At 45.8% G+C, this 26,791-nt stretch overlaps 1 protein-coding gene, 1 long non-coding RNA gene and 1 other non-coding gene across 4 annotated transcripts in view; 1 reads left to right on the plus strand and 2 right to left on the minus strand.

Annotated features, from left to right (window-relative positions):
- Positions 1-1,464: 1,464 nt before the first annotated feature.
- Positions 1,465-9,741, minus strand: LOC146894089 (uncharacterized). Its single transcript, XR_015002174.2, has 2 exons — positions 9,603-9,741; positions 1,465-4,351 (listed from the first exon to the last, which is right to left on the minus strand). It is a non-coding gene; the product is annotated as an uncharacterized LOC146894089 (long non-coding RNA).
- Positions 9,424-26,791, plus strand: part of LOC125395308 (regulatory solute carrier protein family 1 member 1) — a 41,490-nt gene continuing 24,122 nt past the window's right edge. Inside the window, exons 1-4 of one of the 2 annotated variants that reach the window (XM_048426622.3) lie at positions 9,424-9,729; positions 18,922-19,051; positions 23,820-24,056; positions 26,064-26,190. In XM_048426622.3, the coding sequence (XP_048282579.3) occupies positions 9,592-9,729; positions 18,922-19,051; positions 23,820-24,056; positions 26,064-26,190 (632 nt within the window). In that variant the 5' untranslated portion in view covers positions 9,424-9,591. Of the gene's footprint in view, positions 9,730-18,591; positions 18,677-18,921; positions 19,052-23,819; positions 24,057-26,063; positions 26,191-26,791 lie in introns of those variants that run through there. The other variant, XM_048426623.3, reaches the window with a different exon arrangement.
- On the minus strand, positions 15,885-15,991 carry LOC125395366 (U6 spliceosomal RNA). The gene has a single exon (XR_007230529.3). It is a non-coding gene; the product is annotated as a U6 spliceosomal RNA (small nuclear RNA).

Raw genomic sequence — 26,791 nt, forward strand, 5'->3', positions numbered from 1 at the left:
TTTTGTGAGTCTGCGTGTGGAAGCGTTTCTTTTCTTTATTTGTTTTGCTTTGTTTTGAGACAGGTTTTCTCTGTGTTGCTTTGGAGCCAGCCCCGGAACTAGCTCTTGTAGACCAGGCTGGCCTCGAATTCAAAGAGATCCGCCTGCCTCTGTCTCCCGAATGCTGGAATTAAAAGCCTGCACCACCATTGCCCGGCTGGAAGCGTTTCTTTAGGAGAAAACATGGCAAGTTTTAAAATATGTCTTCCCCCAGGAAAAGAAACTTCTCAGCATCCGGTTTGCCGCCAAAGGAATTTTGTGGCAAAGGGTGAACTTTAAGGATGCAGATTGCTTCTGCCAGGAAAAACGCCTGTATCCGGCCTAGAGCCTACTGGGACAGTTGCTGCATTTCAGAAGCTTACTTCTGGATCATGTTTTTTTTATTTATTTGAGACAGGGCCTTTGAATGTAACCCAGACTGCCTTCAGACCCCGGAGATCCTCCTGCTACGGCCTCCACAGTGGCTTCCACAGTGCTGCCGCATCCTTGTCACACCACATCCTTGGATAGTTTATGACTATCCTAACCTGACTGTCTGATATTCTGCAAGCCAACATACATAGTGACTAATATGAAAAGGATTTAAGGTGATTGGGGTGGGGCAATCTTTTTTGTTTTGTTTTTCGAGACAGAGTTTCTCTGTAGCTTTGGAGCTTGTCTTGGAACTAACTCTTGTTGACTAGGCTGGCCTTGAATCACAATAACAGAGACCCACCCTGCCTCTGCCTCCTGAGTGTTGGGATTAAAGGCTTGAGCCCACCCCCCAACCCCGGCTGGATGGGGCAATCTTTTCCAAACTCACACACTGTCAGGATCATTTAGCCCAGAGCTCCTGAGCTTTCTGCCTTCCGTTTTCCAATTCTGGGATTATATTCTTGTTCCACAACACTAGGCCAATAACATTCTTTCTGATACACTTCCCTCCAGCAAGTGGAGACATGGACTCATGCAAGCAGACAGTAAATTAATCCTTGTTGAAAAAATGAATAAATGTTCTACTTTTAACAGATTCTAGGCAAGAGCAGAAGTGGGGCCATACCTGTAATCCCGGAACTCAGGAGGTTGAGGCAGGAAGTGTGCCATGATTTCAGTGCCAACCCAGGCTGGTTATGTAGTGAGTAACAGGCCAGTCAAGACTACAAGGCAAGACCCTGCCTCAAAAACATACAGTCTGGGATGCAGCTCAGTTGATGGTGTGCTTGTTTAGCACGCAAAAGCCTCGAGTCAATTCCTAGAATAAATTATGCAGATGTGGTAAATCATACCTATAATCCCAGCGTGGGGGAAGTGGAGGAGGAGAATGACAAATTCAAGGCTGTTCTGTACTTGGTGCTGAATTTGAAGCCTGCTGAAAAAACAAGCAAAAAAAAAAACCCAAAACAAACAAACACCAAACAAACAAAAAACAGACAAAACAACCTCACAGTAACAACAAAACAGTTCTATTTTATTAAGTTCACCAGTGACACAAACCTTGGATTGTACCCAAAATATTGGTATTGCCCATTCAGGAGACTTTGTAACCACTTTGTATCTTTAAAGTTGTGTCTTTAGACTCTTTGTTTTAAACAGTTTGGCTTTATAGACAAAGGTCTCACTTGGTAGTCCAGGATGGCTTGGAACTCATTTTGGAGCCCAGACTAGCCTCGAACTCATGTACCATCAGCCTGCCTCTGCCTTCTGAGTGCTGGAATGACACGTCTGAGTGATCCCATTGACCTTCTTTGTGTTCTTAGCCTTGAGATTCCTTCAGCCTGTGACGGGCACAGGTATTACCACCCCTTCTTGTCTTTGTTTTCTGAGATACTGTTTAACTGTAGCTCCTGGAACTTTGTAACTTGAAACCAGGTTGGTTTCAAATTTATGACCCTCCTGCCTCCCTCTGTCCCTTCAATGCTGGGATTACCAGCATGTGCCATACCACACCTTGTAGGAAGTGTTTCTTGAAGAGAAAGAAAAATAGAATCTTAAGTTTTTATAACAAGGTGGGGATCTTGAAGTAGGCATGTCGAGGAAAGGTCAACAAATTCCTACTCAGATGGCAACAGTAATTCCTTTCATCCCAGAAGTTTCCTCAGAGCCTACCCAGAGATCTTCAGCCCACAACTGAAAACTTTTACTCCCTATCCAAACTCAAACAACTTGAAAAAAACAAAATTTCCAGCAGCCATAAAGATATTAGGGTTAGTTCAGATCTGTTCCAAAGAGAAAGTTGACTGTTTTTGTTTGGTTTTGAGGCAGGGTCTCTGTGTAGCCCCAATTGTCCTGAAACTCTCTATGTAGACCAGGCTGGCTTCAAACTCATCCAGATCACTCTGCGTCTTCCTCCCTGTTAAAAATAATCCTGAAAAAGAACCTCTCGGCTGACACACACAAAAAAATTTCTAAACCAGTTTGGACTGAATCAAAAATGCCCACATTTAATAAATGCCACACTCCCAGGTGGACTGGGACACAGCATGGCTGGGAGAGGAGCCCATGCAAACCCCCAGAGACCACAGTGTTCCTAAATACCCTGTGGGTGTGGTCCTGACCCTCCCAGGGGAGGCGTCAGCACTTGGCAGGCTGGGAGTTGGAGTCTAAGCACTTGGCAGACTGGGAATTGGAGTCCAGACCAGGGCAATTTCCAGGACAGGGGCTGGGGTGACACTTCCAACTCAATATTACATTTCAGACTCTTTGGATATAGGGGTGTTAGAGGGCTGAGGTCTCACTTTTGACCAAATACTCCCAAGTGCTAGGATTAAAGGTGTGTGCCACCACCACCACTGAGCAAGAGCAGGTTTTGATCAAAACAAAACAAAAAAAAAACACTTAAGATTATTGGAGAACAAGGAGGGGCAAGTGAGGAGAGTCCAGGAGTAGAGTAAGGAGCAAGGAGGTTGAGTTTTCCACAGACCAACTTTGACCCATTTTGTAGCTTTGCCCAAGGGTGATTCTTGCATTTAAAATACCAATCTCTAGCCCCAAATATGGGAATTGGGCAAATGATGGCACCAGCTATCAGAGGGGAGCAAAGTTCATACTAATCCAGAGTACAGGTGCCCTGGGGCGGAGGCCGCTCTAAATGGGATGGGACTAGAAGTCTGCCAAGGGAGCTGCGGGTGCCTTACCCAAGTGCACGTGATCTTAGCCAAAGAAATAGGAAGTGCATGAGGCAGGTGGTTCTCTGCAAGTTCAAGGCCAGCCTGGTCTACACAGTAGGTTTGAGGATCTACACAGTGAGACCCTGTCTCAAAAACAACTATAAAAATCAACACTAATCAGTAACTGAATAAAATGAAGCTCTGTGTACTCTCATTTGACGAGCTAGAAGAGGAATGTGGGTCTATAGGAAACCTAGTCAGGATACAGTTAGGAAGTGTGACATGGCCTTGAAGTGCAGCTTCAAGGACACATTTTTTTTAATTTTATTGATATTTATTGAGCTCTACATTTTTCTCTGCTCCCCTCCCTGCCTCTCCCCACCCCTCTTCAATCCTCCCTCAAGGTCTCCATGCTCCCAATTTACTCAGGAGATCTTGTCTTTTTCTACTTTCTACTTCCCATGTAGATTAGATCTATGTAAGTCTCTCTTAGGGTCCTCATTGTTGTCTAAATTCTCTGGGATTATGGCTTGTAGGCTGGCTTTTTTTGCTTTATGTTTAAAGACCACCTATGAGTGAGTACATGTGATAATTGTCTTTCTGTGTCTTGGTTATCTCACTCAAAATAATGTTTTCTAGTTCCATCCATTTTCCTGCAAAATTCAAGCTGTCGTTATTTTTTTCATTCTTAGACGAGAGGCTAACTGTCTCTGTCCCTCCACGTCTTCTGTACAATGGAGGTAATACCTCATGGGTATTCCTCAGGGCTCAGTGACTCAACACAAAGTGCTCAGAAGAGTTCTTGGCACACAGTGAGCATTCGGTAAATGGTAGCCATCCTTTGAAAGGTGCGTGACGGCAGCGATCAATTAATGGGACCCATTTTTGGTAAGCCGTGATATTCTGGAGCAGGACTCCAGGTTCTGAGACTCCCTCTCCTAAACCTTCAGCTCACTCCAGCCTAAATTAGGGTCGAGGACTGAGCTGTCGTTTGTGGTGACAGGTGACAGGCGTGCAAAGTCTGTCTGGTAGGGTGATAAACTAGAGTCCACATTCTGAATCAGATCCCAAGAGGCAGTTGACTGGAGTCTAAACAGGTGAGGTAGGAGAGGGACTGAGATGACTGAAGAAGCAGGACCAGGGTCCAGGCCATTTGAGCAGTGAGCAGAGCTGTGGGCAGACGTAGGAGCTCGGTAGCTCTACCCCATGCTTCAGGTGGCAGCCAGCTGGAACATAAAAGCAGTTTTATTAAAGTATCATGTACTTCATGCACCAATCACAGCCCAGTAAGGTTGTTGTTGTTGAGACAGGGTCTCTCTGTTATACAGCTCTGTCTGTCTTGGATCTCCCACAGATCACCTGCCTCTGCCCCTGGAGTGCTGGGATTTAAAGACGTGCACTCCTATGCCCAGCTGAGTCAAGGTTTTACAATAGATGCAGGCTGGCCTTGAATTTGCCATCTTCCTGCTTTAGCCTCTTGTGTGCTGGGATTACAGGTGTGCACCACCATGCCGGCTCAGCTTTATTGGGTTATATGATGTTCACCACAGTCAACATCAGGCTTTATTTATTTGTTTGTTTGTTTGTTTGTTCTTCTAGACAGGGTTTCTCTGTATAACAGTCCTAGCTGTCCTGGAACTAGCTCTTGAAGACCAGGCTCAACACCAGGCTTTAAGAAGTCAACTTTTGTTGCTGTGAACAGTTACCTGGAGATGTCAATGAAAAGGAGGAACACTTCACTTTGGCTCATGGTTAAAAGGACTTTGGTCCAGGGTTCATTTATTCCATTGTCATGGGGATGTGGTCAAGCAGAACACAGAGACAGAAGCATGTGACAGAGAAAGCTGTTCCCCTCTTAGAAGAAGAAAGAAATAGAGAGCCTGGGAGGGGGAAGGGAAAGGGAGGGAGACCAACCTGGGACCTTCAAAGGCGTGATATCACCAACCCTCTTCATCCAACCAGGCCCCACTTTCTACCATAGTCACCGTCTTCCAGGGGCCCATTTAACTGTGAGTCCAGCAGTGGATGACTCCACGGATGATGTCATCACTCTCATGTTCCAATCACTTCCCCTGAAGTCCACCACTGAACACGAACGAGCCTTTAACATGCCTTGAAAATCCCCTCTGCCCTCATCTGTACTTGCCACCACAGCCACCGTAGTGAGTGGTATCGATTTTACGGTTTTAACTCATAATTGCGTTTTATTATGATCAACGGATTCTGGGAACCAGGAATTCAGAGAGTACAGTGTACCCAGGAATTGGCTCCGAGCTGTCTGGAACCTTGGCTGCAAAGTCCCAAAGGTGGCCAATGACTCAGTGCCTAGGGCTAAGTTCATGTGGAAGGCTTTAAACTCAGGCACCTGCTAGGTTTTCCTGGTGAGCAGCTTTGTCCTCAGTGAAGCAGTTGCCTGGAATAGCTATGTGTGTTTCTCCATGGTGGTCTCACTTCGAGAGAGAATTTGGGCAGCCTCACTGGATCCCAAAAGCTAATTGTCTACGAGAATCAGGTTAAATGCCATGGAGACAGACGTAAGCTCAGAAGCCATCCAATGTCACTTGCACAGAGTCGGTCTACACCAAAATTCAAATGTAGGGACTTTTTTTTTTAACTTCTAAGCCACACTGGTCTCAACCTCTCTTTTTAGCTGAGAATGGTCTTGATCTTCCGCTTGTCCTGCTTCTACCTCCAGAGTCTGGGCTCACAGGCATGTGTGCTCATGTTTCATTGTGTGCAATGCAGGAGGGTGAAGCCAGAGCTTCAAGCGTGCCAGGGGAGCACTCTAGCAGCTGAACCACATCTTGCTGCATCTGCCTATTTAAACCCTAATTTAAACCTGCTTTGCTTTAGAAAGCATCGTGCATGTTTTACCTGAGACCATCCTCATTCCCCTTTCCCAGGCAGTGTTCGTCAAAGCTTGTCGAAAACGCTAAACGTCTGCTTTCCTAGCCTCCCTTGTAGCCACTTGACACAGGTCTGCACAGTAAGACACCAGCCATAATCTGCTGATAGGCTGCTAGGCAAGCTCCATCCCTGGACAAGAAAATGACCCATGGTGTGGAGACTCCAGCTACACTACCATCTTTGGGGAAAGGCCAAAAGAATGGTTACATCCTTAGAGGTAGGTGAAAGTACTGGTCCTTGTACCATTGAACCACTGAACTGGAGTGGCCGCCTGTCCAGGCCCTTAGCCTGTGAGAAAATAAACCCTTATTTGGTAAAGCCCCGATAACATCTATCAGTCCAAATCTGGAAAACTAAAGGACTTTGTAGCATGAGGGGGCCGGCTTGTTGGGATTTCTGTCCCGCCCGGTACCCCACAGCCGGCAAATCTCAAAGAAAAATCACACACAGGACTCCATAAGGTTATAAACTGATTGGCCCATTAGGTCAGGCTACTTATTAGCTCTTATAACTTATGTTACACCATTATCCTTATCTACGTTAGCACATGGCTCAGTACCTTTTCCAGCGGGGCAGCTTACATCTTTCCTCTCTGGTGGTCTGGGCAGCCCTGGCAGAGGGAGGTTCCTAGAATACTCCCAGTCTCTTTGCTCCACCTCTACTTCCTGTCTAGGAACCTTCCTGCTTCCCAGAATTCTCCTGTCCTCATTGCATCACCTCTACTTCCTGTCTGGCTTTCCTGCCTATACTGCCTGCCTGGCCAATCAGCGTTTTATTAAAATATGATTGACAGAATACAGATAATTCTCCCACACCAGGACTTCCTTTGGAGTTGTAGAAATCACACCTGAGGTGTAACAGGTTCATAGAATACAGAATCAGTGTTGCAGACAAGGAAGTGGGGTGTCCCGCGCTACCGTCTCGCCCGCAAGAATGATGCGGGACACTTAGGATCCTTCTGCAGCAAAGCTTTAATGCCTCTTGAGAGGGAGCGCATAAGCTTACATTGCGGAGACCCAGAATGAGGGGCACCCAGCCCTTATAAAGGAAACAGTCCTCGCTTCTGACGTGTCACTCTTGGATTGGTCCACTGCCCATTATCCCAGATGATGCCTCGGGAGTAGGCAGGGACACAGCGGTAGAGAGTTACCAAGCACGTGCGCTGGGATTAAAGGTGTGTGCTAGGACACCTTGAACTCACAGAGATCTGCCTGTCTCTGCCTCCCAGGCATTGGGACCAAAGGCGTGTACTACCACACCTTGAGGTCACAGAGGTCAATCTGCCTCTGCCTCCCAGGCATCAGGACTAAAGGCGTGTACCACCACACCTTGAGGTCACAGAGGTCAATCTCTACCTTCGTCCCTTGAAGCAATGGAGAATGTGGTTGCGGCCCTCCACAGTGGGGGGTGAGAATTTGAACTGAAATGGATGAGTAGAGAAATTCCATTGAAATTGGGAAAGCACTGGCGTTGTATGAAAGGCTCTACATCACTGATTCATTCAAGCCAGTATGGTAGTGCATTCCTTTGATCCTAGCACTTGGGAGACAGAAGCAGGTGGATCTCTGCAAGTTCAAGACCAGCCTGGCCTACCTAGCAAGTTCCAGGGCTACATAGTGAGCCCCTCTCTCAAAAAAGGGTGGGGGTCTGCTAAAGGCATGGCTCAGTAGAGTACCAGCTGCTCTTCCAGAGGCTAGGCTAGAAGTTTGATTCCCAGAACCCACGTCATTTCAGACCTGTCAGTGATTCTATCCCGGGGAATCTGACACCCTACCTCCTCAACAGCACAGATGTACACACAGGCAAAGCACCCACACATATAAAAATAAAAAAAAATTCTTTTGCTTTTTGAGACAAGGTTTCTCTGTGTAGCCTTGACTGTCCTGGAACTCGCTCTGTAGACCAGGTTGACTTTGAATTCAGAGATCCTCCTGCCTCTGCCTCCTGAGTGCTGAGATTAGAGGCGTCTGCCACAACTACCTGGCAAAATTTAATTTTTTTTCAAGAAATGATTCATCCAACAATAAGATCTTGATGTCCATATAAAGTCTAGGCACAAGTTAATCATCTCCTTCAGATGACACAATCCAAGTGTGAAGGTGATGAGAGCTCCCATCCTGTGGGCACCTGGCGTCCTCAGAAATCTTGTGTCCCAACTCCATGTTGAAAGGCTCTTTGCAACTTGACTTTAATTTGCCCTGTGGTTGGCCTTTCTGTCACCCAGTCCTTGATAGCAGCACAAGTCTGTCTTCTCTGCAAACAAACTGAAGCTCTTGCGGCATCCGCAGCCATCCATCCTGCTTCCTATTTCTTTCCTGTTATGCTAGAGAAGGCTGCCTGTTCACTGTGGAGCCAGGAGTGGGAAAACTTTTATTTGCTGTAATCCTCCAGGCTCTGCTCCTGAGTGCTGAAATTACAAATGTGGGCCACCCTAGTGTTCCTGGAGGAGATTTTGGATTTCTGCCATTCTTTTTTTTGTTTGTTTGTTTTTTGTTTTTCGAGACAGGGTTTCTCTGTGTATCTTTGACTAGCCTGGAACTCACTTTGTAGACCAGGCTGGCCTCAAGACTCCCAGAGATCCACTTGCCTCTGCCTCCCAAGTGCTGGGGTTAAAGGAGTGTGCCACCACGCCAGCCCGGCATGGATTTTTACCATTCTTGTGCCTTCCTCTCTATATCCCCGTATGAACTGGGTGGTCTTAAATAGGGCATTAAAATAGCAAGTATCTAACAAGTTCTTTCTTTTTGTAGGTTGGGATTGCCCAGTTAGTGTCCACAGCTGGATAGTGGATTTGCCCAGGCTGAGGGTGAGGTAACTAAGGGAGAAGGGAACCGAGTGGTGCTGCCAGCACAGAAGTGGGCCCAAGCACAGTAAAGTGAGTTCTAGGGATCAGACAAACTAAGGATTTGGGTTTCCGTCTTACATTTAATTACCAAGGCGAAAAGTTAATATTATAATGCCAATTTCCATTTTGAAAAATCTGTGTTAGAAAGATCTGCTTGGTTGAGTCTCCCATAGCAGATGGAGAGTTAAGGCTGAGGATTCGTGGCTTTCCTCCATTTTTATGTCCGCACTAAGTGCACAGTAGGTGCCTGTTGGCTGAATAACTGAGATCGTGGAGTACTCCGGATTCAGTTATTAAATCAACCAATAGTGGGTTTCCCCCACCTCCGCATTCCTCCCCACGGCTTCTCCCCCCCCCCCTCCAGCCCCGCCCCACACGCCGCGTGTCGCGAAGGCGGCCGCAGCCAGGAGCGCTTTACGGCAGCCGCGTTGCAGCGGGGCGGGGCGCCGGGCGGCCCGCGCTTGACGGCAGTGGTGGGAGGCTGGCCGGCTGGCAGACGGCCTCGCAGGCGGGTGGCGGCGGCAGTGCTGGCTGCAGAGGGCGGGAGCGAGTGAGTCACTGCGCGCGTGTGAGGGAGGGAAGGAGCGAGGGAGCGAGCAGCCCGCGCCCGCCGCTCTCCCGCAGCTCCCGGCAGCCACCCCCCACCCCCCGCCACCGCCTGCCCTCCGCCCAGTGCCCAGGCCGGGCCGAGCCTAGCCGGGTCGGGCCCGGGCCATGCTGCTCACCGTGTACTGTGTGCGGAGGGACCTCTCCGAGGTGACCTTTTCCCTCCAGGTCGACGCCGACTTCGAGCTGCATAACTTCCGCGCGCTGTGCGAGCTGGAGTCCGGCATCCCCGCCGCCGAGAGCCAGGTACGCCAGGGGCAGCGAGCGGGGCCTCCAGCCGCTGCGGCCGGGGAGTTGGGGGGGGGGGACTGGGGCCGAGTCCTGCAGTCGCCCGGAGATGCACCCACTGCAGCGAGGGGGACACGTGCACGGGTGGGCACCCCTCCCCACCTTCTGGCCCTCCGGAGCCCTGGATCCTCATCATGTACCTCCTGCTTCTCCGACCAGAAATACCAGTTTGGATCACTGGGAGATAGACACTGGTCTGGGATTTGCTTATTTGTACCGAGTTCCTCCTTCAATATGCGCAGTTTACCTGGGAACACACATATCTGGAGTTGAAAGTGAGGGAAAAAGTTTGAGACTCGCTCTGCCTCTGCCTTTGACGTCGCTAGAAATGCATGCGTTTCTGCTTAATTTATTATTATTTTTTAAAGCGGTGGTTAGGTCAACTCAGTCTATTTGCTTCTTAGGCCAAAACCCTCCTCTTCTCTGGTCCCCGTTCAGTTGGGTCAGTTCAAAAAAGCTTAGTGCTTTCGAAGGATATCTGCTTGAAAATAACCTACTGCCTGAAGACCTCCGTGGGACTCGGTGGCAAGGCGTTCAGCCCCTCTTATGTTTTAACAAGAAAATATACTCGCAGTAGCCTTCGTCAAACAGAATAATAGGTGGACTGCTCTGTAGCCTTTGCACTAAAACTCTTAAGATTCTACCCAAAGTGAGCCTTGTTGGGCGTAGTTCAAACATTAGAAAATTGTAGAGGACTCCCAAGGCCTCAGAATGTAAATCTGGATTTCCTTCTGCAGTTATGAAATAGTTCCAGAAACTATTGCCCAACTACTGCTTGTTCTGCCCTGACTTATGGCAAACGTGTCAATATTTTGTTCAGAGATATGATTCCTTTGCACAATGTGAACTTTAGAACCTTGGCATACAACTTTTTCTGGAAGGATCTGTTTTAGGGAACAAGGTGTCACATATGCAGTCTGACAAAAGGTGGGGATTAAACGGTTCCCCCAATTTCTATAGAAAAATTAACCCACAAAAACCTAGGACCTCAGTTCCTGTTGGTCAGCCTCATACTCGTGGAAGTGGCAAACTAAGACCAAAGAGATTGGGTGGGGGGGGGGATATCAGCCTTTTAGAGGATTGATTGATTGATTGATTTTTGATGGGGATTTCAAGACAGGGTTTCTCTGTGTTGCCCTGGAAATTGCTCTGTAGACCAGGCTGGCCTTGAGCTCACACACTTCCACCTGCCTCTGCCTCCTGAGTGCTGGAATTAAAGATGTGCACCACCACCACCCAGCGATTGGTTGATTTTTGAGGCAGGGTCTCACTGTATGAATCATTGGCTCCCAATTAAACTCATACACATCCCTCTTGACTCTGTGTCCCAGGCCAGAGCTATCACAACCAGCTGTTTTGTTTTTTGAGACAAGGTCTCAATTAAGGGGCCAAGGCTGACCTCAGACAACACTCATCCTGCCCCAGGCTCCTGGACTGCTGGATCACACACAAGTGTGCACTACCATGCCCGGTCTAGCCTTTTCAGTTTTTGAAGGTTTTTTTTCCCCCCTCAATCGTTCTTTTATGTGGCTGTTTGATTACCCAAATTATAATTGCAAGCTGATTGGGAATAATTTTAAGTTGAATTTGTTAGTAGGACTTGAGAGTGAACAGAGGTTGACACTGTTTCTTTTTCCACAGCGAGCACATGCACTGTGTGTGTGAGAGAGAGAGAGAGAGAGAGAGAGAGAGAGAGAGAGAGAGAGAGAGAGAGAGAGAAGCATTCTACCCCTGGTTTATATGTGCATTCCCACTCCCAGCCTGTGGCACTCAGATGTCAGTATCAGATTGAAAGATAATTGTAGGGTTAAAGAGGGCACTGTCATCTGCCACTTGGGGACTTTAGGGGTACTTCTTGAACAATTGGGCTAGCAGTTCCAAATTCTTCCACTGCTTGCATCAACAATTGGTATTTACTTTCTTCCCAACACAAATTAGTGTGCTCCAACTAGTGTTAAGCCTGTATTAAGTAGCTGTAAACAGTGCCCTGTTTTTCAAGTTAGTGCTGTCGGCTCTATGTAACCTGACAACGTAGTGTCTATTTTAAGAGCGGATTTTTAAGCGCTCTGGGGGTCGCTTGTCTGGTTTGCTGGCAAGCCCCCTTAGGCAGGAACAGGATCCACCCCAGACATTGAAGTCACTTCCTTTCGTCGGATCTTAAACATTATCATTTTTTTGTTTGGTTTGGTTTTTGTTTTATTTTCCCCAGTCATTTTTAATTTGCGCTCCCCGACCAGTTTTTCTAACTTGTCCCTTCCTCTCAGATTTCTTTCCGGCTGTTTACTTCATTGGGCTTTAGTTTTTTTTTTTCCATCCCATTCCTTCACCTGTTTCTGACTCCACGCCACGGGTGTCCAAACATGTATGAACTTTACAGAGCTGCTTGGCTACCGAGTCACACTTGCACTGAGATAGAATGTGTTTCACTTTAATCACATGTACAGGTAGAGATGGTTTCTGTTCCGAATTTATTATCCTCATGTAATAGTTTGTATCTCCATAAGTAAAGTGGTTCAGATCATGCTCACAGTACCTTGTACATAAATTACAAAAGTGGCTGTTTTAGGTACTATACACGTATATATTCTCTTGTGGGGTACATAGCAGTTACAGCTAACAGTTATATATGTGCATATACTCTACATCAGTTACGTTGTGTACATATATACATTGAGTAATGTGCATTATAAACATGCAGAATAGAACTCAAGGATAAAATAAGGGGGGAGTGTTGACCCATGCCTTTAATGCCAGAACTTGGGAGGCAGAGGCAGGTGGATCTCTATGACTTCCAGGCTAATCTGCTCTACAGAGCGAGTTTCAAGACATCAAGGACTACACAGAGAAACCCTGTCTCAATCCCCCACCCCTCCAAAAGAATAAACAAGACTACATGGAAATGGGACTAAAGAGGCAGTTACCAACTAAGAGCACTTGCCCTTACAGAGGCTTGATTCCCAGCACCCACGTCCATCTGTAACTCCAGTTCCATGGGATCCAACACTCTCTTCTGACCTCTGGGCATTAGACAATACATGTAGGCAAAGTACACATACATAAGTCAAAATTAAAAAACAAAAAGTAAATAGAAATAAGAGTTCTCAGGCTTGGGCTGGAGAGATGGCTCAGAGGTTAAGAGCACTGACTCCTCTTCCAGAGGTCTTGAGTTCAATTTCCAGCAACCACATGGTGGGTCACAGCCATCTGTAATGAGGTCTGGTCCCTCTTCTGGTCAGCAATCATACAGACGGACAAACACTGTATACATAATAAATAAATCTTTTTTTTTTCTTTAAAGAGTTCTCAGGCAATACCTGTACTCTGGAGTTGTCTTGCGTGCCTGTCTCACCCAGGGAGCACTGTTTGGAGCTCCACCTTTCATCAGCATCATTTGTGCACGAGACACTGGGAAAAGTGTTCATTTCTAACAGCTCTGATCTCATTATAGTAGTTCTAATGCAGTGACAATAAATTTAGAATAGAAGCTGTCTCTACTTGTGCGTGATTAAAGCAGGACATGTTCTCCCGCGGTGCAAGTGTGGGCTTGGCAGCCAGGCAGGCTCAGGGTTATGCTTTGATGCAGACTTGACTGGGCTGACCTCAAACAATTATCAGAACTTACCTTCACGATAAATGTCTGGGTGGTTTTGAAACTAATTTACTTCTATAGGTGGTATGGAGTACAAGCCTGTACAGAATGGAAGGCCCCTCAATGAAAACCATGTTTAAGTGGCAGCTAGCAACAGTAACTGTGACCCTGGAAATGCCACTTTCATACAGCTTACGTGGTTTACAAAAATGCTATTTTAATCCATGGAAACTGAAAGTTTCTATTGTGGCTAGTCTTGGTGTTTTATTTCCTTAAGTAATTCATAGTCTCCCCGCGGGCCCCCTCCCTCTGCTTCTGGTAAATGCTGAATAGTCGTGATAGAAAGGTTGTAACACAGAAAAGAATAAAGAGCACAGCCACTCGCTTATTCCTCATAACCCATAACTCGTAACTGCAGTTTGGGTGTTAGTTTGTTTGGTTAGGTTTTTTTTTGTTTTGTTTTGTTTTTTTTGTTTGTTTTTTTGTTAATGTTATTTGAAACTCACAATTCAAGGCCAGCCTGGTCTTGATTGTGGGTTTCAGGCCAGCCAAGGCTACATGTTGAGAACCTGTCTCAAAAAAGCAATAGTTGTTGGGGTGCTGAGTGTGGTGGTTCACACCTTTAATCCTGGCACTTGTGAAGCAGGCAGACATGGGTGGATCTGTGAGTTCTAGGATAGCCTGGTCTACATAGGAAGTAGTGAGACCTTGTTTCAAATAAATAAATAAATAAATAGATAGATAGATAAAAAGGTCTACTGGATTGGGGATAGATGGCTCTGGTAGAGTGCTTGCCTACTGCACATTGCCAGCACTGTAGGAAAGAAAGAATAGAAGTGACATCCCACCCACTCCATTAATTGAAGGCTCCCTTTCAGAGACCAGAAAACATTTGGTGTCATGCTTAAAGGTTTTCGAGTTGTATTATTGAGCTTGTAGCTAGGTGTTAAGGTTGGAATCTCGTCTGAGAGTTGGATTTTAACACTCCCTGGTCTGCTGCATCAGGTCTGCAGATTTACACCTAAAAGTGTAGACTTCTGTTGTGCCCTCTCCTGACTGGCAGGGCAGGGCTCGGACTCAGGTTTTTCCATATTAGTTTCTGAAGTGGGGGACAGATGTGGTAGAGCGCTGTGCTCGTGCCATTACCAACTTGCCTTTGTTTGACTGATGGAGACTTGAAGTTGTTGATCCGGTCATACTCATGTGTCCTCTTGCCTCTGCCACTCAAGTGCTGGGATTACAGACTGTACCATCATGCCTGGCCTGTATAGGGTGATTTACTTAAGGACTTAACATGTAAAATAACCGCATTTCTTAGACTTTTTTGAGCTAGGGTTTCAATAGCTCAGGCTGCCCTTAGCCCCAGCCTTCCTTGTTTATCTTTGTAGGTCCTGGGATTTCATTCTTGTGGATATTTGCTCTCTACCCAGTGTGATGGCTAATTTTGTTGTTAGCACAACTGAATTAGGCTTCCTGGGGGATTAGTGAAGCACATCTCCAAATGTGTCTATGATGGCGTTTTTCAGAGACAGTTTCATCCTGGGGCTCTGACCTAACCTATGGATTAGCTAATGCTTTGATGAATCCGTAATATGATGGAATTATTGGGAGGTGGTAAAAGGTAGTGGGGTCTAGTTGGAAGCATGTTCTTAGGACGTATCTTCCTGTATCCTCTTCTGCTTTGAAACCAGGACCAAACAAACAGACGTCAATGCCCAAGTAACTAACCCACCCATTTTTGAGGAAATGGAATCAGAGATTCCATAACTTGTATGCATTGTACATGCCTGATGTCAGTGACTATTAGAGCTTGAGTCATAGCGCCATCCCTTTTCTTCTCTCTCTCACCCTCCCTCCCCCCTCTTTTAGATTGTTTTTGAGATAGGATTTCTCTAAATAACTTGGGCTGTCCTGTAATTCTGTGTAGAACAGGCTAACCTCAAACTCAGAAAGGTACAGAGATCTGCTTGTCTCTGCCTCCCCAGGCTGGGATTACCACCTCTTTTGGCTTCTGTTGCCATCCTTTTAAAAATTAGAAACTGGAGCTGGAGAGATGGCTCAGTGGTTAAGGTGCACTGGCTGCTCTTTGCAGAGGACTGGGTTCAGTTCTTAGCACCCACATGATGGCTCACAAATATTTATGATTCTAGTTTTACAGAATCAGACACTTCTGGCCTCTAGGCACCAGGCATGCAAGCAATAGACTTAGGCACATGAAAGTTAAACGCTCATACTCATAAAAAAATCAAAAAATAAAAAAATGAAAAAAAAGGCCAATTAATAAGACACTAGACATTGTAGTATTTTCCTGTCCTTTGTAGACATCTCCCAACCCCAGTATTACTTGATGTTTAGAATAAGGACAGTTATGTGTGTATCCCGTACCCCATACTCAGACTTGAACCCAGGGGCTTCACATAGCAGTCAGGCCTCGCCAGTAGAGGTTTAGATCCTTAGCAGGGAAGACTGGCTTAGAAGCCATTTCCCAAGGCTACGTTGGGGTGCTAGAAAAGAATTCTATTTTTTTTTTTTGAAACGCTTCACGAATTTGCGTGTCATCCTTGCGCAGGGGCCATGCTGATCTTCTTTGTATCGTTCCAGTTTTAGTATATGTGCTGCTGAAGCGAGCACAAGAATTCTATTTTTAATGTCAAGCACATAGAACGTCATGTCTCTTAATAGCTGTGTGGCCTCTGTGTCTTCTGATCCATAAAATTGGATGAATGATCCTTGTTAAAATGATTGTGACACTTGGTGAGACAGTGTGAGGGTTAAGAGGGAGAAGGGGAACTGGACTTGTTAGCCTAGGAGAGTTTCACTCAGTGGTAGCAGGGTGCTCTTTAAGTTTGGGTTTTGATATTATGCCCCACTGGAAGAGAATTCAGTAGTCTTACGCTGAGCTTTTCCATGCCAGGCATCCACTTTCCTACTGAACCAAGCCTTATCCTCTAAACTGTTCTCATCTTCCTGAGTTTGGTTCTTTATACATGAATACATTTTCTAGTAAGTGTGTCTTCCTGGGGAGACGAGTCGTGAGTCTTTAAATACATTACAGCTGACTCACTGAACCTGAGACGCTAGGGTAGGCAGCCATGGGCTATTGGTGACCTCATCACAGTGGCTTAGTTGTGTGATGCCACCTAGTACATCTCAACCTGTGACCCTGGTTTATGGTTGTTTTCCACTCACCCCACAAATTATGTGTGGTACAGTTCTCCATTGTATTACCAAAAAGAAAGAAGAATCAGTTTGAGATACACACTTAGATGAGTGTCATGATGAGGTGGCAGTAATGGTTGCAGTCATTTTTAGTAGTGTATAAAACTTGTAAAATTGGTTGGGCCGTGGTGGAACACACCTTCAATCCCAGCACTCAGGACGCAGAGGCAGAGACAGGCGGATCTCTGTGAGTTCGAGCCCATCCTGGTCTATAAGAGCTAGTTCCAGGCCAGGCTCCAAAGCTACAGAGAAACCCTGTCTTGAGAGACAAAACAAACAAACAAACAAACAAGCGTGTAAAATTTGACAGTCAAGTTCTGCTTTCTTGTTTCCAGAAGGATTCCATTTTGGAGGATTATTTTTTTTGCCCATATCACCATGAGATTAGGAGCAGAATGGCAGCATATGCTCAGAATGACCGGTGTGAATGATGTTTGTCTGTTCTGTGGACAGGCGCAGGAAGGCTGTGGTAGACAAATTGCCTAGTAGGTACAAGGCCCTGGGTTCAGCCCCCAGCATGGAAAAAGAACTGGAAGGAATATCTGCTATGATCAGTCCTGGTGGCCTGCTGGACATAAGACATTTAACTCCTGGCCCATCTAGTGACAGGCCCCTCGTAGAGTTCCTGGCAGAGTTAGTAACCAGCTCAAGTTGCTCAGTTTGTTTGTGGCCCAGAACAGAGCAAACACTTAGGGAGCAAAATGTGCCAAGTGTGCCACAGCGTGTCCCATGGAGTACATGAGAACATAGGGACCGTGTTTCCACCCTCACTCCTGTGTATTCCATTCTTCCCTCACAGTACACTCTGCTTCTGTGTTGGACCCATTGAAAGTATTTCTGTTAATAGGAGTTAGCTCAGCTAACTTACTAACTAACTAACTAACATGTTTTTCTTTCATGTTAGTTTTCTCTCATAAACATGAGAGCAATAAAACTTGGAGGACGGGGTAGAAGAAAGGCCTGCTAGTGTGCAGACTCACTGCTGACTGTACTCTGTGTTCCCGTCAGTTACTATAGTCACACAATTCTCTTTCATCCTGAATTTCTTTTTTGTTTTTTCTTATTTTGCTTTTTGTTTTCAAGATAGGGTTTCTCTGTATAATAGCCTTGGCTGTCCTGAAACTTGCTTTGTAGACCAGGCTGGCCTTGAACTCAGAGATCCACCTGCCTCTGCCTCCCAATCGCTGGGACTAAAGGTGTACACCACTGGTACTGGCTCTGAATTTTTTTTCTTTTCTGTTCTTTTCTTGTCTGTCTGTCTGTCTCCCTTTGTTTCTTTAATGATTTATTTTTATTTTATGTACATTGGTGTTTCACCTGCATGTATGTCTGTGTGTGAGTGTCAGATCTTGGAGTTACAGACAGTTGTAGAGCTGTCATGTGGGTGATGGGACTTGAACCCAGGTTCTCTAGAAGAGCAGTCAGTGCTCTTAACCATTGTACCATCTCTTTAGCCCCCTGAATTTCTTAGCCATCTCTTTCTCAGATTTTTAAACCATGTTTTGTTTTTTAAACTTTTTATTTACTTTTTTGAGAACTTGATCCTTGAGTACTATGCTTGCATCATTTCCACACACACCCCATTCATGGCTTGTTTTGTGATTATTGTTGATACATATATAATGGGTTTTAGTTTTGTGGTCTTTTTCGAGACACTATCTCACTGTAGCCCTGGCTGACCTGGTACTCGAGGTAGTTTTTTTGCCTTGGCTTCCTAGTGTTGGAATTACAGGCATGTGCTACCATGCCTAGATAGCTAAAAGTGTACATTATTTGCCTTGTAGCAGACATAGCCAGAATATGTCATCCCTACTTCCCTGGGCCGTCGTTATATACTAGGCTTTGTCCTAAGCTGATGGGCAGCTGAACAAGATCAATGTGTAGCATATTAGTGAGGAAAGTAGTTTATTTCAAAATATATTGTGTTGTTAGGGATAGAACCCAGGGCCTTGTGGGTGTGAGAGAAATGCTATGTCATTGAGCTCCACCCACAGCCTATGTCCGGGGTTCATTTTAAGTGTGGCTTTAGGGAAGAGTACTGAAATAATGTTTGATCAGAGACCTAAACCAAGTGACAGGAGGAAGAATGGTCCTCAGGTAGGGAAAGAAGCAAAGAGCTTGAGGGGAAGGTGGTGTGTGTCATTCGGACAGCAGTAGGATGAGGTCGGAAGTGGTCATTCGCCAAATCCTTTGGGCCTAGTCGGACACAGGCAGGACTTTAGGTTTCCTTCTAGGAATGATGGGAACGCATGGGAGGGTCTTGAGCAGGGAACATGATGAAGAAGTGGAAAGTGGTACCATGTTGCTTCTCTGCACTTTATACCACCGATCTTCCTTTGCAGATTGTCTATGCAGAAAGACCTCTCACTGACAACCACAGATCCCTGGCTTCTTATGGCTTGAAAGATGGCGATGTTGTGATTTTACGGCAGAAGGAGAATGCAGACCCTCGCCCTCCAGTGCAGTTCTCAAGTAAGACCAATGCTCATCACCTTCTAATTCAGTGTCACACTAAGGGGGTGTATGCTGCCTGCCTGCTGCAATAACCTTGGGCAGGTCATTGGGTTTCTAAATCAGTCATCTCTTTAGCAAGGTAGGTGTCATAATTAACCCAGCTTTACCTCATCAAGAGATGAGATGCGGGCTTAAGTGATGTCATCACAGTCACGTAGCTAGTAAGTAAAAAGTGATTGAAGTGGTGCTTTTTCTGTTGCTCCAAACCTGACAGATTTAAGTGGTTGGAATCAGGTTTGGATTAGTCTTGACGGTGCTATTAGTCTTGATGTTCCATTCAGAATGGGGAATTTTTTTCCCTTTGTAAATGTTTTTGTGGGTTTTTTGTTGTTTGTTTGTTTGCTTGCTTGCTTGTTATTGTTTTTCGAGTTAAGATTTTTCTGTGTAACAGCCCTGGCTCTCCTGGAACTCACTCTGTAGACCAGGCTGGCCTTGAACTTAAAGAGAGCCAACTGCTTCTGCCTCCCCAATGCTGAGAGTAAAGATTTGCACAGCCACAACCCTGCCATAAAGAATTTTTGGGGGGTGGGGGAAGGGTTGGTTTTTCAAGACAGGATTTCTCTGTAGCTTAAGAACCTGTCCTGGAACTCGCTGTGTAGAGCAGATCCACCTGTCTCTGCATCCCGAGTGCTGGGATTAAAGGCATGCACAACCACTGCCTGACTTTAATGATATATTTTTATATGTATGCATGGGTATTTTACCTCTTTGTATGTATGCTATTGCATGCAGTTCCTGTAGAGGCCAGAGGAGGATGTCAGATCTTCTGGAACTGGGTTTATTATTTTTAATTTAGTGTGCGTGTGTGTGTGGAGGGGTTATACACCTGAATACAGATGCCCACAGAGATTAGAGGCATTAGAGCCCCCAGAACTGTAATTTAGCTACCTTACATGTGTGCTTGGAGCCATCAAAAATCTCTTAACCTCTGAACTATGGCTCCAGACCCCGTGGCTTTTTGTTTTGTTTCAAACCCAGAACAGCCATGGAACTTTCTGTGTGACTCAGGCTGGCCTCCAGACTCCAGAGGGCTGAAATTACAGGCGTGCACCCACACATCCAGCCAGCTTGCTGTTCATCGTCTGGAGCCTGCATTTAGGTTTCTGTGTCTAAAATATGCAGGACTGTGTGGGAACGGGCACATATGTGCTCGATGCTGAGAGGGCCTGTAGCTTCCTTCAGCTGCTCTCATGACTCAGTTCCCAAGCCCTGATGTGGGCTATGTGATGAAATGTGACTTCTTTTCCCTGCTGCCTGCCATATTTTGGTGAAAAATTTCAGATGGTATTTAGCTTTCAGGTCTCCTGCCTTTAAAGGGTGTGGTACTAGATTGACAGGTGTGTTAGGTGTCAGCCGACTGCAGCGTGGAGCACAGTGCTTCATTCAGATTCCTAGACTGTCTTCAGGTACCTGCTGTACCAGTTCCGGATTTTAATCCGTCCCTTGGGCTCCTCCTGCGTTAGGAAGAATAGCAATTGGAGTTTGCTAGTCGGTAAAAACCAGATCTTCCCTTGGGTACTTTGTGAGGTGGTCCGTACTAGAGAGTCGCCAGAGTAGTTTTGTTTGTATGTGGACAGCATTGCAGTCAGGCTGCTGTGAGGCGAGGGGGGCGGATACGTGGAGATCTGGGTTATGAAGTGGACAAGTTTTTCGGAGTTGTGAAGGGAATGGACTGGCAAGTGGAGATAAGTTTCTCCAGCTGCAGAGGTGGCCCCACCCATGTGATTTGGTGGTTGGTAAGAACAGCAGTTCCCCAGGGAGTCTGCCATTCTCTAACCTTTCCATTGCTTAAATGTTTTCTCCCACATGACTCTCTTTTCAACACACACTGACTGACTGACAACTGGCCTCTGTTTTAAGAAAGTGACTAGTTGAACCCACATGTGAGGCTGAAACCTTATACGTGAGTTTAAGCTTTCCCTTTTTGTAGTTGATACACAAAGGGCTTCAGGACAGTTCAGACTCTGGACAAGACTGGTCATTAAATAAGTTTTAGGGTTGAACATAATGTGGACTTTTTTTTCAGGACCATTGTCTTCATTTTGGCTCTAGTTTGTTTTAGTTTGCCTCTTTTTTGGAGACAGGCTTGCCTCAAACTCCCAGTCCTCTGTCTCCACCTCTAGCTGGGTTACAGGCATAAGCTACCAGAGCTGTTGCCTTTCTTTTACTTAGCAGCTTTATTGAAATGAAGTCCACACAGCCATGATTCCCCCTTCAGAGCCACAGTTGGGTGGCTGTGATGACTCACAGAGCTGTGTGGCTGTAGTCCCTGTTGAGCTCATCCATCATCTGAATCCTAGTGATTCACGGCTTCCCTTACACACCAAAGTGTGCTTCCTAACCTTGTGTACTGCTCTGGTATTTCATGGCAGCAGAGCCTGACATTGTGTGGACTCCTGTGTGAAGGTAAAGCTCTAGAACAGTCTAGAACCTGGGATGAAAAACTCCTTTATTTCTTCAGTCCTGTAAAACAATTATGCCCACTTACTCCCCAGAACCTTGTTTGTCTGGGATGCACAGATGAAATTGTAAATTCAAAGAGGTACAGAGAACCTCCTCAGACTTCCTCAGGCAGTGCTTAGATGTTCAGAATCTGACATGAAATGTTTGTGCTGTTCATTTGGTTCATACAGTTTTCTTTCTCCAAGTGTCCAGACTTTTCAACAGATCAGCATATCAGGGGCTAGAGAGATGGCTTTGAGGTCAAGAGCATTGGCTGCTCTTCCAGGGACCTAGGTTCAGTCCCAGTACCAACATGGCAGCTGACAACTGTCCGTAATTCTAATTCTAGGATCTAGAGTAAATATATGCACCACATGTGCCTGCACAGGACTGCAGAGGAGGACGTCAGAGCTCTTCAAATGGAGTTAGGCATGGTTGAGAGCTACCATGTTGGTGCTGGGAATTGAACTCAGGATCTCTGGAAGAACAGCCAGTGCTCTTAACCGCACTGAGGCATCTCTCCAGCCCTGGGTATCTATTAAGAACCTTATGTAGAGCCGTGAAGTGGTAGCACACATCTTTAAGCCCAGAACTCGAGAGGCAGAGGCAGGCAGATCTCTGTGAGTTCAATGCCAGTTTGGTCTGCAAAGTGAGTTCCAGGACAGGCTCCAGAGCTACACAGAGAAACCTTGTCTCAAAAAAACAAAAACAAACAAAACAAAAGAACCATATGTAGGGCCAGGCCAGTAAGATGCCTCAGAGGGTAAAGGCACTTCCTGTACAAGCCTGGCAACCTGAGTTTAACCCAAGAACCCACATTAAGGTGGCATAAGATAACTTATTGGGTGGTTTGAATATAAATGGCCCCTATAGGTTCAATATTTGAATGTTTATCCAGGGAGTAGAACTATTTGAAAGGATTAGAAGGATTAGGATTTGTGACCTTTTAAAGGAAGTGTGTTACTGGGGATAGGCTTTGAGGTTTCATAAAGCCCTGGCCAAGCCCAAAGTCTCTCCCTCAGCATATGGATCAGGATGTAGCTCTCAGCTACTGTTCTAACATCCCGCCATGCTCCCTGCCATGATGGTAATGGACTAAACCTCTCACACTATAAGCAAGTCTCCAATTAAATGTTCTCTTTTGTAAGAATTGGCATGGTCATGGTGTCTCTTTACAGTAATAGAACAGTGACTAAGACGGCGGGTGTGCACTGGGACATATGCCCACATCTTTAATTAATTAGTAATATTTATTTATTTATTTAGGGAGAGTATTTCTTTATATGGTCCTGGCTGTCTATCCTAGAATTCACTGTATAGATCAGGCTGGCCTCAGAGTCACAAAGATAAACCCTACCTCTGCTTCCTGAGTGTTGGGATTAAAAGCCCACACCACCATGCCTACAGTAAAATTGTTTTAGAAGAGCATATTTAGAATAGGCAGCTGCAGTTACTGAGACAGGCATAAGTTTGTATAGTTTACCTGGTTGAGACAGACTCGTATACCCAAGGTGGACAGAAATCTACTATGTATCTTGAATTTGTAGTCCTTTTGCTTCACCTCATGTGTGGTGCTGGGGAATGGGCCCAGGACTTTGGCATGTTGAACCTGATTCTGAAATTCTCTCTCTCTCCCTCTCCCTCTCTCTGTCTCTCTCTCTGTTTGTTTTGTTGGTTTTTGTTTTGTTTTGTTTAGATTTTTGATTTTTTGAGACAGTGTTTCTCTGTAGCTTTGGAGCCTGTCCTGGAACTCACTCTGTAGACCAGGCTGGCCTCTAACTCACAGAGATCCACTTATTTCTGCCTCCCAAGTGCTGGGATTAAAGATGTACACCACCATGCCTGCCTCTTTTTTAGTTTTTTAACCTTTTTTTTTTTTAATAATGTGTGTGACTGTTTTGTCTGCACATATGTATGTGCACCATGTGTGTGCCTGACCTCATGGAGGTCAGAAGAGGATGTAGGCTGTTCCTAGGACCCAAGTTGCAGGTCATCTTGACCCACCATGTGGGTTCTGGAAACTGAACTGTGGTCTTCTACAAGAGTAACCAGTACCCTAACCTCTGAGTGCTCTCTCCAGTGAGCCCTTCCCCTCTCATATTTTTCCCTATTAATTTACTCTTATAGCACCTTCTTGGAGGAAGGGCAAGGGGAAAGACATAGAGCGTTAACAGTTACCACTTGCTGATGTTGTCAATGACGAATACCTCTTTTGTTGTTTCCTTCAACACTTGTTTTTATGGCACGCATCATTTGGGTAAACTTGACTGATTGCTCTCAACAGACTTGCCCCGGATTGACTTCAGTAGTATAGCTGTGCCTGGCACATCAAACCCCCAACAGCGCCAGCTGCCCAGAGCGCAGGCTCAGCACTCATCTCCTGGGGAGACAGCATCGTCACCTCAAGGCTTAGACAACCCAGCCCTGCTCCGAGACATGCTGCTGGCCAACCCGCACGAGCTGTCCTTACTGAAGGAGCGTAACCCACCCCTGGCAGAAGCTCTACTCAGTGGAGATCTTGGTAAGCGCCCTTGTGTGTCAGTAGTTGTGCCAGAACAAATGTGTAAGGAGACTGTTTGAATCCATTGGCTGTCTGCTGTGAGTCTTGAGCAGGCCACTTGTTGATGAGAGGTGATTAATGTTTGTATTTAATTGAAATCATCTTGAGCCTTAGGGCAGTCTCTCTCTTTTTTTTAAAAAAATTATTTATTATATATACAGTGTTCTGCCTGCATGTATGCCTGCAGGCCAGAAGAGAGCACCAGATCTCATTGCAGATGGTTGTGAGCCACCATGTGGTTGCTGGGAGTTGAAACCAGTACCCTTAGGAAGAGCAAGTAGTGAGTGCTCTTAACCACAAAGCCATATCTCCAGTCCCCTAGGGTGGTCTCTTTATCCACCTGGGCCTCTGCCTCCATGGTGTTGTGATTAAAGATGTGTGCTACTGTGCTCAGCTTCATCTTTTTTTGTTTGTTTTCCAAGACAGGGTTTCTCTGTGTAGCTAGCTTTGGAGCCTGTCCTCGAACTCACTCTGACCAGGCTGGCCTTGAACTCAGAGATCCACCTGCCTCTGCCTCCCCCAAGGGCCAGCCTGATCTACAGAGTGAGTTCCAGGGCTATACAAAAAAGACTATGTCTTGGGGCTGGAGAGTTGGCTCAGAGGTTAAGAGTACTGCCTGCTCTTCCAAAGGTCCTGAGTTCAATTCCCAGCAACCACATGGTGGCTCACAACCATCTGTAATGAGATCTTGTGCCCCCTTCTAGCCTGCAGGCAGACATGCAGGCAGAGTACTGAATACTGTATGCATAATAAATAAATAAATCTTTTTTTTTTTTTTTAAAAAAAAGACTGTCTTGGGGAAAAAGATGTTTTGTTTTTTTAAATTATATTTGTGTGGCCACAGCTGGCATATGGATGTCAAGGACAGCCTTGGTTGTCAGTCCTCACCTTCCACCTTGTTTTTGAGAGCAGGGTCTCTGCTGTTTGTCACTGCATGGTATACAATAAGCCAGTTGGTCTGTGAGCTTCTGGGGGATTTCTTCACCACAGAAGCCCTGGCATGTGGATTGTACGGCTGCACCAGCTTTTATGTTGGTTCTGGGGGGTCTGAACTCAGGTTTCATCTTGAATAGGTGTCACAGCACACGCCACAGCCATAGTAGAGGGCAGTTCTCAAGAGTTGGTTCTCCTGGGGGAGACAGGGATTAAATTCAGATAACCAGACTGGCCCACAAACTTCTGCCACACCTGGCTTGTTTTTAGTCATTTTAAAGTGGGATTGCATATGTAGACTTGGGGGAAAGCTCAGATATCATCCTTAAGAATATGATCCACCTTCTGTGCAGCAGGGTCTCTCCTTGGCTTTTTAGCAGGTGGGCCAGGGCCTCAGGAAGCCTCTTGTCTCTGCTCGGGCACTGGGACTCAAGTGCACACCATCACTTCCTGCAGTTTTGTGTGGGTTCTGGGTCCTCATGTTTACAAGTTGAGCACATTACCCACTGAAGCCATTTTCAGCTAGAAAGGTCCACTGTGTCCCTTCTATTCACTTTCCTCTTGAATAGGCTGGTACTGTTCTGATATGTGATTTGTTTTGTCTGTTTTCAAACTTAATGTATTTGGAATTGTAGAGTACACTCTTTGGGGTTTTCTTTTTCTTTATTATTGGTTTTTCAGGATAGGGTTTCTCTGTGTAGTTCTGGCTGTCCTGAAACTTGTTCTGCAGACCAGGGTGACTTTGAACTCACAGAGATAGCATGCTTTCTAAGTGCAGGTATTAAAAGCTTGTACCAACACTGCTAAAATGAAATAAAAACTTTTTTTAAATAAAAAGTAGCTGGGTAATGGTGCTGCACACCTTTTCCCAGCCTTGGGGAGGTCGAGGCAGGCAGATCTCTGAGTTTAAGGTTGGTCTGGTCTATGGAGTGAGTTCCGGGACAGCCAGGACTACACAGAGAAACCCTGTCTTGTGAAAACCAGAAGAAAGAAAGAAAATGTAGAGTTGAACATGTCCCTCCCTTATTTTTGTAGAGAAATTTTCTAGAGTCCTGATAGAGCAGCAGCAGGACCGAGCTCGGAGAGAACAAGAAAGGATTCGTCTGTTTTCTGCTGACCCCTTTGATCTTGAAGCTCAGGCAAAGATAGAAGAAGATATAAGGTAAGATTCATCTACCTAGTGAGCAAGCTCACAGCATCCAGGTCTTCAGGCATTAACTAGACACCTGCTTGCAGACGACTTCCCCATCTCCAGGTTGAGATAATAACCTCAGTCTGTCTAGGTAACTCTCTCCTTCATAGTCCTCACGTTTTGATCCAGTGTTTGGAAGTGCTCTCAAATTTTGTGAGCACTTCCTGATTAGCAGACAAAACAGCATCATTAAAGCAAGGTAGTTGACCCAAGGATGACTGAGGAGAAACCCCATCTGCTGAGATCAGTAGACTTTCTCTGAAGGCTGATTTCAATCCTGATTAAGTCAGATCTTTAAGGCGGTTGGATTAGAGAACTGTGCATAAGTGGAGTCTTGCAGTCTTCTGTCTTCTTTCCACTGCCCCTTGCTGGCTCCCTGCCTGACACTCTGCCAACCCCGAGTCTGTTGCAGCGGCTCTCTGCTGGGGCTGTATTAAAGCATGCAGTAAGGTTTTCAGATTGTAGATGCTTGAGTCTTCTCTCTATTCTGATGAGTCAGGATCTTCAGGAGTGACGCTCTGACAGGTACAGAGATGCTAAAGGCTAGTCACAAGCTAGATGCTGTCTGAAT

The sequence above is a fragment of the Myodes glareolus genome, chromosome 6 (assembly GCF_982192425.1).
Source record: "Myodes glareolus chromosome 6, mMyoGla1.1, whole genome shotgun sequence".
Classification (NCBI taxonomy): Eukaryota; Metazoa; Chordata; class Mammalia; order Rodentia; family Cricetidae; genus Myodes; species Myodes glareolus.